This window comes from Anomaloglossus baeobatrachus, chromosome 3 (assembly GCF_048569485.1).
Source record: "Anomaloglossus baeobatrachus isolate aAnoBae1 chromosome 3, aAnoBae1.hap1, whole genome shotgun sequence".
NCBI lineage: Eukaryota > Metazoa > Chordata > Amphibia > Anura > Aromobatidae > Anomaloglossus > Anomaloglossus baeobatrachus.
This window is the reverse complement of record NC_134355.1, coordinates 81,013,221-81,025,676: the sequence shown is the minus strand read 5'-3', so window position 1 is coordinate 81,025,676 and position 12,456 is coordinate 81,013,221. Positions and strand designations below refer to the sequence as shown.

General features: G+C 42.8%; 1 protein-coding gene across 2 annotated transcripts in view; it reads right to left on the bottom strand.

The window, feature by feature from the left end:
- Nucleotides 1-12,456, bottom strand: part of KIF16B (kinesin family member 16B) — a 499,368-nt gene that overhangs the window by 62,692 nt on the left and 424,220 nt on the right. For both annotated transcript variants that reach the window (XM_075339277.1, XM_075339278.1), the window contains one exon: nucleotides 6,753-6,836. In XM_075339277.1, the coding sequence (XP_075195392.1) occupies nucleotides 6,753-6,836 (84 nt within the window). The remainder of the gene's footprint in view (nucleotides 1-6,752; nucleotides 6,837-12,456) is intronic.

The following is a 12,456-nucleotide window of genomic DNA, read 5'->3' as shown; positions in this document are numbered from 1 at the left end:
TGTTTTTTTCCAATACATGACGCATCTTAAATATGATTAGTCAACATAATGCAGGGGAATAAGTCTAGGTCCCAAGTCAAATCTCTCATAACTAATGATGGGTGGGCATGCTCACCACTGCTCGAGCTAGCATTGGGTTGCTCGGATGTGTTGTTCATGAAAGATGCAACACAAAGAACCAGCTCCCTTCAGGGAATGATGGGGGCCAGCAACCTAGGGAGAGCCACTTGCAGTCTCTGAATGTCTCTCATTGAGGGTAAAACAAACTTTAACCAGATTAACTGTGTAAAAACAAAAACAAAAAACCTCCAAAAAACACCGCCTTCCCTCTCTCGGAAATGCTCTATATTTGGCTGGCTGTATGTGGGCATAGAACCGAACTGTCTAATCATTAACTTCCATTATACTCATTACTTGTGTCAAGCGTCCAATCTGCTTGACTCGAGTAAAGAACACTTGAGCATTTCAGTGCTCGTCATCACTACTCATAATGCCTCCTTGACCTTAGTATAAATTATTATGTAAACCTTCAAATTTAATATAGTTGCAATGTAGGTGAGTAATGAAAAAAACAAAAAAACATTCTGATCAGCTCAGCAGCCACTATTCCATGATGTGGCCAGGGTAATAAGCCAAAAATTGAAAAAAGGTCCTTTTTAAATAAATGCTGCACATTTGGCTGAATAGAGTATGCATAATTGAGTCTAGTAAGCTCAGGCCTCATCACGCAGAGTAGAGTCATTTGTAAAAGACCTGTAACATAGCTACATGAAGTCGTAGGTACACTTTATGGTGCAGCAGTACAACCTCTTCTAAGGCTTTTTAGGGTAAAATATCTAGAAGACCATTACACCCTTTTAATTGGAGGCAAAAAAACCCATCCTCTCTATACCTTCTTGTTAAATTTGAGGCATAAGGAGCTCGAGTCTAGTTTTTAAACTATAGGTGCCATATTACAGTTCTTATAATATTTGGATGTTAGACAGTTGGCATATAATGATAGGACTGGCGAGTATAACCTTGCCATGTCTTCAGATATTTATTAAAGAGGTGGTCCACTACACAGCAGTGGCCACACATCGATGTGCAGAATATAAAGGCGGCTTTTCTCAAATACCTTGTGTAGTACATTCAACTTCTGAGCGGCAATATTGCAGTCCACTCATTCCCATCACTTGACCCCTAGGCTCTGTGACCTCTAAGATCCGGTGATGTCATTTCAGCTTCCAGTTGACCCAACATCACTGAGGCAGGTCTCAGTCTCTGAGTGACTGCGCTATGGGCGGAGTTTCCCTGCTCATCACAGCCCAGCACTGCTTCTGCTTGTGATGGTCTGCAGCGAAGGAGAGAGCACGTGAGATTCTGGTCTGTCACAAGCAGTGAAACTCAGCCCACTGCCCAGTTACTCAGGGACACTGGGTCCCGCCTCGGTAATGTCATGTCAACTTCCAGTTGACCCGCCATCACCGGATCTCAAAGGTCACAGAGCACGAGGGTCACATGATGGGAATGAGCGGACTGCAATAGCACCGCTCAGAGGCACAAGTGACTACACAAGGTATTTGAGAAAAGCCTTCTTTATGGCTTTACATTGATGTGTGCCCCATATGCGACTACTCCTTTAAACAATTTAAAAGGAGAGACATAGTGGAACGGTTCCCCATTCAGACTGGGGTCTCACCGGCAGTGAGTGGACCGGTGGCCATACTAGCGCTGACTCTTTTCTTGGCGAAGTACAGAAGAGCAAATGCGTCGGAAACTACTTTGTACCGGAAAAGCCGCTAATCCTTCTGTCACCTGGTGGCTTCTCTATTCCTCTTCTGCACACAATCTAATGTCAGCCAGTCTAATGTTTGATCATTGGAAATCATGCCTGTGAAATCTAATTTTTTTTTCATCCTACAGATGATATGTCTGTCATCTGGCTCTTTACAAGAGAGTATATATTGTAAAGTAAACTTCCTCTTGTAGCAAACAAACAGAACTATTATTTGCCTCTGACATTGTAATTATGTTCTACATAAACTCTGGCTCGGCACCATAGTAAATAACAAAAAATAACATATAAACTCCACAACACATTCTCCTTCAAGATAACAGTCTTGTAAATTCTGTTCCTATCTAATATTCATTTCAGCGCCTCGCGTGACATTTACAATGTTTGTAGTGACTTATGTCAATTTAGTTCCCGTCAATTGTCTTTTTTTTTTGGTGGGGTATATTTTGCTGTAATTCAACCTGTCTGACATAAAAAAAAAACAAAAAAAAAAAAAACGGCAATGTGTTCACTGTGTCAGTGTAAACAAAAAAATAAAAAATAAAAAAGAATAAAAAGTATTACGCCGATGGCAGAAATGTGTAAAGATATATCATACTGTGATAGAGCATAAACAAAGATTCATTGCTGGGGATATACAAGTCAACACCTCAGGTTGGTGAATTAAAAACAAATCAGTGTCGGAATAGTTTACAAGGAAGACATTAAACGAGAGACTGGTAGGATCTAAATTGATTTTCTTGTCTCTGTATTAACAGGAGATGGACAGAGAGAATAGATCAAAGTGAGATGTTCCTTTGTTATGTCACAAATGTAATTTCACATAATGTTTCCCTTTCAAAGTTACACTGTGGGAGTTCTTCCGTCACTTTGCCAAACTTTAAAGCTCTGCCATTTCTTTTGACCTGTGTTGAGTTGACCATGAAAGTGAATTTTCTCTCTGTACCGTGTTCACCTACACGGAAATATATTGATTTCATGATTTAGGTAGAACATACAATTACAGAAAGCCTTAGAGAAAAAACCTGGTCCAAACATAGTCAGTGATACATTACAGCACCTGGAAATAAAATATGACTAACGCGTTCGTGGCTGCACATTGTGGGTTATGGCGGAGCGAGAACATATAATCATGCAGTTCATAAAATGTCAGCAACCTCATTTATTACAGGGATTAATAGTGTACTGGAAGTCACTCAGGGTGGTCATGTGAGTCGAAATCGATTGAGGCTTCTGACATATTGTGACAGTCTGACAAACCAAAATATAGAATTTTTTTTTTTTTGCAGAAGGTATAGAACATAAATTAGCTGTTTTGCTTTTACATATTTATGTGCCTAAAGCAATGAGTGTTTCAAAAACCCTTTGAAGAAAACCAGGATCTGAATTTAAAGGGAATTTGTCCAGAGTTTAAGGCCTATCAAACCAATTACATTCCTGGGTAAAGTAGCGACAAACCAGTTCAACTGAACCATATTGGATGTAAATAAATATTTCAGGCAGAGAAATCAACCCTGAATGCAAATTAGAGCGATTCCTCTGCATAATTCCCTGGAATTGTCCATCAAAAGGGCTCAACTGGTGTCTAGTCAACATCTGCTGCGCTGAACTGACATCAATAAAACCAAATACTGCAGAGAATCTGTGCACTAGTTGGTAATAAAACCAACCTTGAGGCTTTCAAAGTTGATTTGGTCAGTGATGAGTTTTCCATTTGTTGTCAGGTATGTTTGAATTTGTCCTTTACTACATTATCAAGCAATTCAATTGGGTTGATGACCCTAAAGTTCCTAACAGGTTCCCTTTAAGGCTCTAGTTACTACTAGCTTAAATAAAGATAGTATAGTGTAAAGGGTACTTTACACGCTGCGATATCAGTAGCGATATCGCTAGCGAGCGTACCCGCCCCCGTCGGTTGTGCGTCACGGGCAAATGGCTGCCCATGGCGCACAACATCGCTAACACCCGTCACACGGACTTACCTTCCCTGCGACGTCGTGACCGGCGATCCGCCTCCTTTCTAAGGGGGCGGTTTGTGTGTCGTCACAGCGACGTCACACGGCAGCCGTCCAATAGCAGAGGAGGGGCGTAGATGAGCGGCCGGAACATGCCGCCCACCTCCTTCCTTCCTCATTGCCGGTGGACGCAGGTAAGGAGATGTTCGTCGTTTCTGCGGTGTCACACATAGCGATGTGTGCTGCCGCAGGAATGACGAACAACATCGTACCTGCAGCAGCAATGATATTTGGAAAAGCAGCAACGTGTCAATGAGCAACAGTTTTTCACGTTTTTGCGCTCGTTGATCGTCGCTCCTTGGTGTCACACACTGCGATGACGCTAACGGCGCCAGATGTGCGTCAGTAACGACATGACCCCGACGATATATCATTAGCGATGTCGTAGCGTGTAAAGCACCCTTTAGTCCACAGTCAACAGCCAACCTAGTCATCAGCCTCCAACCGTGCTGTTGACTTTGACTGCTAACTAGGTTAATAGGTTTACACTATATTCTGCTCGATAGACTTTTCTTTAGATTAACTGGCATGGTGCAATCTTGCATTTCCGTACTGTTACAATGGTGACGCCAGGCCAGCAAAACAAAAGAGGAGTTCAGGATGCTGGTAGATAGGAAGTGGTTCGCAGGGCTTTCAACCAGTCATGGATTAGTGTCCTGTCAATTGATTCGCTGAGCTGTAATAGAAGGCTGATGACCAGTACTGCAGGTGAAAGCTTGAAAGGATTAAAAGGACTGTCCACTACTAGGACAAACCTCTCTGATTTTACATTTTTCCCCCAAATAAAAATAAAAAGACCTATACTCACCACCTTCCATACCGGGCTGTTCCAGATGTGCCGCAGTTTGCGTTCCCGGGGCTCTCGTGATGTTGAGACAACATTTATATTGGACAACCCCTATAAAGAGGTTGTCCAATATAAAATGACAAGTCTGCAGTCACTCTATTTGACTTCAATCTTCTAAATCCTCACTTTGCATGCACTGTGTGCTGTGTCGACTCTCCTGTGTCTAAGCTGGGAACGGCGGTCAAGTGGCCGCGAGTATACGATAGTCCCGGTCAGAATCCGACTTGATGGTCACAGCCACGCTAAATACACTTGCATTGAGTGAGGTTACGTCCATCTAGTTGGATTCTAGCTGAGAGTTTGCACAGTGCATGTGATGTGAGGATTCACAAGTTTGAAGTCACATACAAAGACTACAAACTTGTCATTTTAGACCAGACAAGCCCTCTAAAATTAGTGGTATCGGCCAACCACATGATGTTTATGGGGGTCTCCAAACTCTTCTCTGACATTTGATGTTGGGGGAAAAGAATGATCACACAGTTAGAATTTCAGTGACTGATCCTTTTAATTTCAGAACTCTTTTAGAGGAGTTTGGTAGCTGCTTTCTTTTCTACCCATTGAAAACATATCGATGCTTGGTCAGGCCAAGCACTCATGTAAATGGACATCTGTCTACTGAATGATCAGCTAAAGGCCACGTCTCACTAAGCAACATCGCTAGCAACATTGCTGCTGAAGCACGACTTTTGTGACGCAACAGCGATGTTGCTAGCGATGTTGCTGTGTGTGACATCCAGCAACAACCTGGCCCCTTCTGTGAGGTCGTTGGTTGTTGCTGAATGTCCTGAACCATTTTTAGTTGTTGCTCTCCCGCTGTGAAGCACACATTGCTGTGTGTGACAGCGAGAGAGCAACAACTGAATGTGCAGTGAGCCGGCTTCTGCGGACGCTGGTAACCAATGTAAATATCGGATAACCAAGAAGCCCTTTCCTTGGTTACCCGATATTTACCTTCGTTTCCAGCGTCCGCCGCTCTCACGCTGTCAGTGCCGGCTCCCTGCACACATAGCCAGACTACACATCGGGTAATTAACCCGATGTGTACTCTGGCTAGGAGTGCAGGGAGCCAGTGCTAAGCGGTGTGCGCTGGTAACCAAGGTAAATATCGGGTTGGTTACCCGATATTGACCTTAGTTACCAAGCACAGCATCGCTTCCACGCGTCGCTGCTGGCTGGGGGCTGGTCACTGGTGAGATCTGCCTGTTTGACAGCTCCCCAGCAACCCGTGTAGCGACGCTCCAGCGATCCCTGCCAAATCAGGTTGCTGGTGGGATCGCTGGAGCGTCGCTTGGTGTGACGGTACCTTAACACTTGCCTTTGGGATGACATAAGGGATTAAAAGAGGACTGTTGGCTCAAAGTGCACAAAGTTTGCTTGTAGTCCATAAACTTTGAGACCATTTGCATGGGAGCTTTACGCACAAAACAGTAAGATATTTTTAATCAGGAATATCAGTTGATTATCATTCTAATTTAGATGCATTGAACTGATAAAAATGCTGCTTAGGATCCTTTGGGATACATTTATATTTTGCCATTACTAAATAAATTACTTTTTAATTAATTTGAGGCTATAATAACTAATGTTCTGTTCTTCGAAGGAAACCTATCCTGTGCACAACAGTTTGAAGTTAATATAAGATGTACTTTCTGGGAGAAGTAACACGTTAAGGCTATGTGTCCACGGTAGAATGTACCTGCGGATTTTTCTGCATGAAAATCCGCGACTTTCGCGGCAAATCCGCACCTTATTTTTGCCGCGGATTTACCGCGGATTACTGCAAATTTGCCGTGGATTTTGATGCGGATTTTTTTTTTTCCCCCCATTCTATACCCAAAACCCGCACCAAAATCCGCAACAATAATTGACATGCTGCAGATTTTCCGGATCAAAATCCGCCGCGGAAAAATCCGCAGCATGGACACAGCATTTCCAAAATGCCATTGAAATGGCTTGGAAGTGCCGCTGCTGCAGATTTTTGGAAAATCCGCTGTAAATCCGCGGCAAATCCGCGGCAAAATCCGCGCAAAATCCGCAGCGTGGGCACATAGCCTTATACTTCATCCAGTTTAACCCTCTAATCCTGACTTGCGTCTTACAGAACACTTACCTCCAGCAGAGATCTGCGCTCAGCAATGACTCTCTCATCTTTGTTTCCAAAAAGTTTCTTTGGAGGGAATTCTAAGGTATGAAGCTGCAAAAGACAAAGGAAAATCATCAATAAACATGCCAAAAAATATTACAACACTGCTTTAAATTACACTTTATGGTAAAAAAAAAAAGTTAAGAGACTTGTGACCATTCAGTGGTATTAGGAGAGTTTCCTGTATGGTCACAATCTATCTTTTATAGGTTATTTAACGTCAACACAACGGAATTCCATAAAGCAATTTTGAGAGGTTGGATGTTCTCAGCGTGAATGTGGAGGTTAAAATCTACAGATGTTGCTCGGTACTATCGTGCAAACATGAAACAATAGAAGAGGTTTCTAGCTACTCGCTGATTTCATGCTGCAAATAATTCAGGATATCTTTAAAGCAAATAAAATAAATTGAAACGACTCCCTTCTCCTGAAGGTGAAGATGCAATTTGGATCCACATACAAAAAAAGTTTCAATAATCTACACTATTGGAGAAAAATGCTGCCAATGTGCAGTTACCCTTCGTAGACAAAGAATCTATTAAGTACATAACGCAAGTTAAGTCAATGTCAAGTTAAATCACTGGCAAACACACAAACTGCTCAAGGTCTTCTGTTTTCAGTCATGTATTGGGGACCTTCAGGTCTAATCAGAATCTGTAACAAATTTAGCTTCTGCAGCCTTAGGGGTGCTTCACACACAGCGAGCTCGCTGCCGAGATCGCTGCTGAGTCACGCTTTTTGTGACGCAGCAGTGACCTCATTAGCGATCTCGCTGTGTGTGACAATGAGCAGCGATCTGGCCCCTGCTGCGAGATCGCTGCTCGTTACACACAGCCCTGGTTCGTTTTCTTCAAAGCCGCTCTCCCGCTGTGACACACAGATCGCTGTGTGTGACAGCGAGAGAGCGACAAATGAAGCGAGCAGGGAGCAGGAGCCGGCAATCTGACAGCTGAGGTAAGCTGTATCCAAGATAAACATCGGGTAACCAAGGTGGTTACCCGATATTTACCTTAGTTACGAGCCTCTGCAGCTCTCACGCTGCCTGTGCTGCCGGCTCCGGCTCTCTGCACATGTAGCTGCTGTACACATCGGGTTAATTAACTCGATGTGTACAGCAGCTAGGAGAGCAAGGAGCCAGCGCTAAGCAGTGTGCGCGGCTCCCTGCTCTCTGAACATGTAGCTGCTGTACACATCGGGTTAATTAACCCGATGTGTACTGTAGCTATGGTAGGAGAGCAAGGAGCCAGCGCTCAGTGTGCGCGGCTCCCTGCTCCCTGCACACACAGCTGTGCGCTGGTAACTAATGTAAACATCGGGTAACCATACCCGATGTTTACCTTAGTTACCAGTCTCCGCAGCTTCCAGACGGCAGCTCCGTGCAAGCGCAGCGTCGCTTGCACGTCGCTGCTGGCTGGGGGCTGTTCACTGGTCGCTGGTGAGATCTGCCTGTTTGACAGCTCACCAGCGACCATGTAGCGATGCAGCAGCGATCCTGACCAGGTCAGATCGCTGGTCGGATCGCTGCTGCATCGCTAAGTGTGAAGGTACCCTTAATGTATCACAAGATGGCTAAAGATAAAGTTTACTTGTTTTGTCTGCCAGTGAAGTCACTTATGCATTCGAGAAGTATTCTCAAATTTGTAAGTTATTCCCTATTTTTGGGGTAGGTTACAACTTTTATGTGTCTGGGGATTTCAATGATGTCAAGAACAAGGGCTCCGAAGAGATCTGTGTGAATAGAGCAGTTTGACCATTCGCACTGCCATCATTTGGCAATCTTGTGTGCTTCTATTAGTAAGGAATGGAGCGGTAGTGTGTATGACTGACCACAGTTTCATTTACATGGGTGTTTTCAGAGATCCAGTTGTGGGGATCGCTGGAGGCTCAGCAGTCAGACTCCACTATCCCATTTTCAACTTGAGACTACCCCTTTAAAGTTTCAATTGGTTACAAATTAGCCTAGAAGATGCTAAGGAAAAGTTACAGATCCCAGTGTCCTATCGGGTCACTAACAGATTCACTGTTAGATGAGTGTTATTCTCTGTCTTCAAAAACACTCCTGAAGAATAGCCCTTTGGATCTTCAGCATGGCGGCGCCGCTGGTCCAAACTGGCAAGAGGCAGCTTTGCCTCTTTAGCATAGGACTGAATACAGGAATTAGGACATGCTTTACTGCTAAGGAAATAAAAACAATTGAGACACGGTGCGTAAACAAGGCCAGTTTTATGTGAGCCCAGATGGTATCGCCAAGTTGTTTCTCTTTATGCTGAGTCCCTACCTAAAGTGCCTCGATCACCTAAAGTGCCCCTATCCAGGCTGAAAAAGACTACAATTTGATGGGCGGGCAGGAACTTGTTAATAGGACATTAAAAATCGACTTAAGCCAGTGGGAAAGGAGTGTTCAGTCAGAAGGCATGACCCTATAATCCAAAATGAAAAAAACTGATGACACTTCCCAACAGACAAGTGTGAACAGGTGCAAACTGAGCATGAAACAAAAACAGCTAAATTCTGAAATGCTAAAAGGCATGCAAACAGTGAATACAGAAATTTGGACATACATTGCTGCTATGGAAATAAATTAAAAAATTGAGACACTTAGACAAATAATGCCAGTTTTATGTGAACCCAGCACCCAGTTAGGAAGTGCCATCAGGTTTTGTTTTGTTTTTTTTTTTTATTATAGGATCAAGCATTCTGACTGAACACTCCTTTCCCACCAGTTTAAGGCAATTTTATAATTTCCTATTAGCAGGTTCCTGCCGCCCATAAAATTGTAGACTTTTTCAGCTCGGATAGAGGCACTTTAGGTAGGTATCCAGCATAAAGAGATATGCCACAAGCTGGCTTCTGGGCTCACATAAAACAGGACTTTTTTATGTGCTAAGCATCTCAATTTTTAAATGCATTTCTTTAGCATTGACGTAGCGCAGGAGAACTGAAGCTGAGCAGATCCAGTCAGCTACAGAGCAGCGTTTTCAGACTTTAAAGCTCAGAGACTAAAAGCAGCGGTTGCCTACTTAACTGGCCACTCAGAATACAAGTAGCCAGTAATACTGGAAACGAGCTATAAAGCATAGAATTAAAAATCCCTCTATTCTACAGTATTTATATTTATTCACTTATATAGCGCTTTACATACATCAGCGACACTGTCCCCATTGGGGCTCACAATCTAAATTCACTTTCAGTTTGTCTTTGGAGTGTGGGAGGAAACCGGAGAACACGGAGGAAACTTACACAAGTATGGATAGAACATACAAACTCCTTGCAGCTGTTGTCCTTGGTGGGATTTGAACCCAGGACCCCAGTTCAGTAAGACTGCAGTGCTAACCACTGAGCCACCGTGCTACCCTGTGCAGAGAGGATTTTAAGAAATACAATGAATTGAAAAGATGACAGGGAAACAAAAGCAGAATCACAGGAGCTAAGGGATTTTTATAAGGTATTTAACTCAAGTTTTTGTTTGTTTGTTTGTTTTTTAAAGATAGCACTTACAAAATTATCCAAACACATACATTATAATGTTCTTCTCTAAAAGTAACATATACAGATTAAAATTAAAACTGTCAAAATAAATGGTTATTTGCATTAAGAAAAAAGTGAAAGGGTGAAAATAAGATTGATGCTCGCGATCAACAACCAAGGGATTTCCGCTGGCTGATAGTCTCCGGGCATAGAAAAGTATAGTAAATTTGATAAAGAGTGTTGGTGTAAAGTTAATGAGGGCTAAAATTAAATATGTACCAGAGAGATAAATCACTAGTAGATGTGCGTAATTAGAGTTATAACACATCATATATTCCCTTATAGTGCTCCATGTTAATGGCTCATAAAATGAAGGTAAAGCACAAAGGGCAATGGGCAGAAGGCAACCTAAATTATCTCAAGTGATAGAAAAAGGTGAGGAAAACAACCAAGAGTAGGAGGTAGAAAGGATTAATAAGTGAGGGGCAGATGAAGACATTATTTATAGAACTGTTAGTGGAAAGGGAGGTGTTAACTTTCATAGCGCAGCCAGGAGAGTGACTAACTAGCAATGTCTCTCTCCGGCAGACTCCGGCCAACTATGTATTAGAAAAAAGAAAAGCCTGAGCATAAATCAGTAGACACTGGGTACGGAATGTATTCAGACCCCTTTAAATTTTTCACTCTGTTTCATTGCAACCATTTCGTAAATTGAAAAAAGTTCATTTTTTTTCTCATTAATGTACACTCTGCACCCCATCTTGACAGAAAAAAAAACCCAGAAATGTAGAAATTTTTGAAAATGTATTAAAGAAAAACTGAAATATCACATGGTCATAAGTATTCAGATCCTTTGCTCAGACACTCATATTTAAGTCACATGCTGTCCATTTCCTTTGATCCTCCTTAAGATGGTTCTACTCCTTCATTAGAGTCCAGCAGTGTTTAATTAAACTGATAGGACTTTATTTGGAAAGGCGCACACCTGTCTATATAACACCTCACAGCTCACAGTGCATGTCAGACCAAATGAGAATCATGAGGTCAAAAAGGAACTGTCCAAGGAGCTCAGAGACAGAATTGTGTCATGGCACAAATCTGGCCAAGGTTACAAAAGAATTTCTGCAGTACTCAAGGTTACTAAGAGCACAGTAGCCTCCATAATACTTAAATGGAAGAGGTCTGGGACCACGAGAACTCTTCCTAGACTTGGCTGTCCAGCCAAACTGAGCAATTGTGGGAGAAGAGTCTTGTTGAGAGAGGTAAACAAAGAACCACAAGATCACTGTGGCTGAGCTTCTGAGATACAGTACGGAGATGGGTGAAAGTTATACAAAGTCAACTATCACTAAAGCCCTCCACCAGTCAGGCCTTTATGGCAGAGAGGCCCAACGGAAGCCTCGCCTCAGTGAAAAACATAGGAAAGCCCGCACAGAGTTTGCAAAAAAAACACATGAACTCCCAGACTATGAGAAATAAGATTCTCTGGTCTGATGAGAAAGATAGAACTTCTTGGTGATAATTCTAATCGGTATGTGTGGAGAAAACCAGGCACTGCTCATCACCTGGCCAATACAATTTCAACAGTGAAACATGGTAGTGGCAGCATCATGTTATGGTAGTATTTTTCAGCTACAGGTGACAGAACAACTGGTTGCAATTGAAAGAAATATGAATGTAGCCAAGTACAGAGATATCCTGGAAGAAAATCTTAATTACTTACCGGTAATGGAATTTCAGAAGCCCATGACATCACCACCAGAGAGAGGTTCCGCCCACCTCAGGACAGGAAACCCACTGAAATAAAAGGGCGGCACCTCTCTTCCGCATCAGTAAGTTTACAGAGCCAGAGAGGACCACATAAAAAAAAAAAACAAAAAAAAACCAGTCTGGTTAATCAAGCCACCACCAATATAATAAAAAGATAACACCATTAACTCTAACACTCCCTGAAGGGTGCCCATAACAAGTGAATGGGGGGGGGCGGACTAAAGGGTGCTGTCATGGGCTTCTGAAAATCCTATTATCGGTAAGTAATTAAGATTTTTCCCTTTTGCCCATGACAGCATTACCTGAGAGATTATAGAAACCAATCACCTGAGGGAGGGACCACAGCCTGTAACACCAGTCTACCAAAAGAAAGGTCGGCTGTGGAGGATAAATCAAGTCTATAGTGACGGAAGAAGGTAGAGGAAGAGGAACA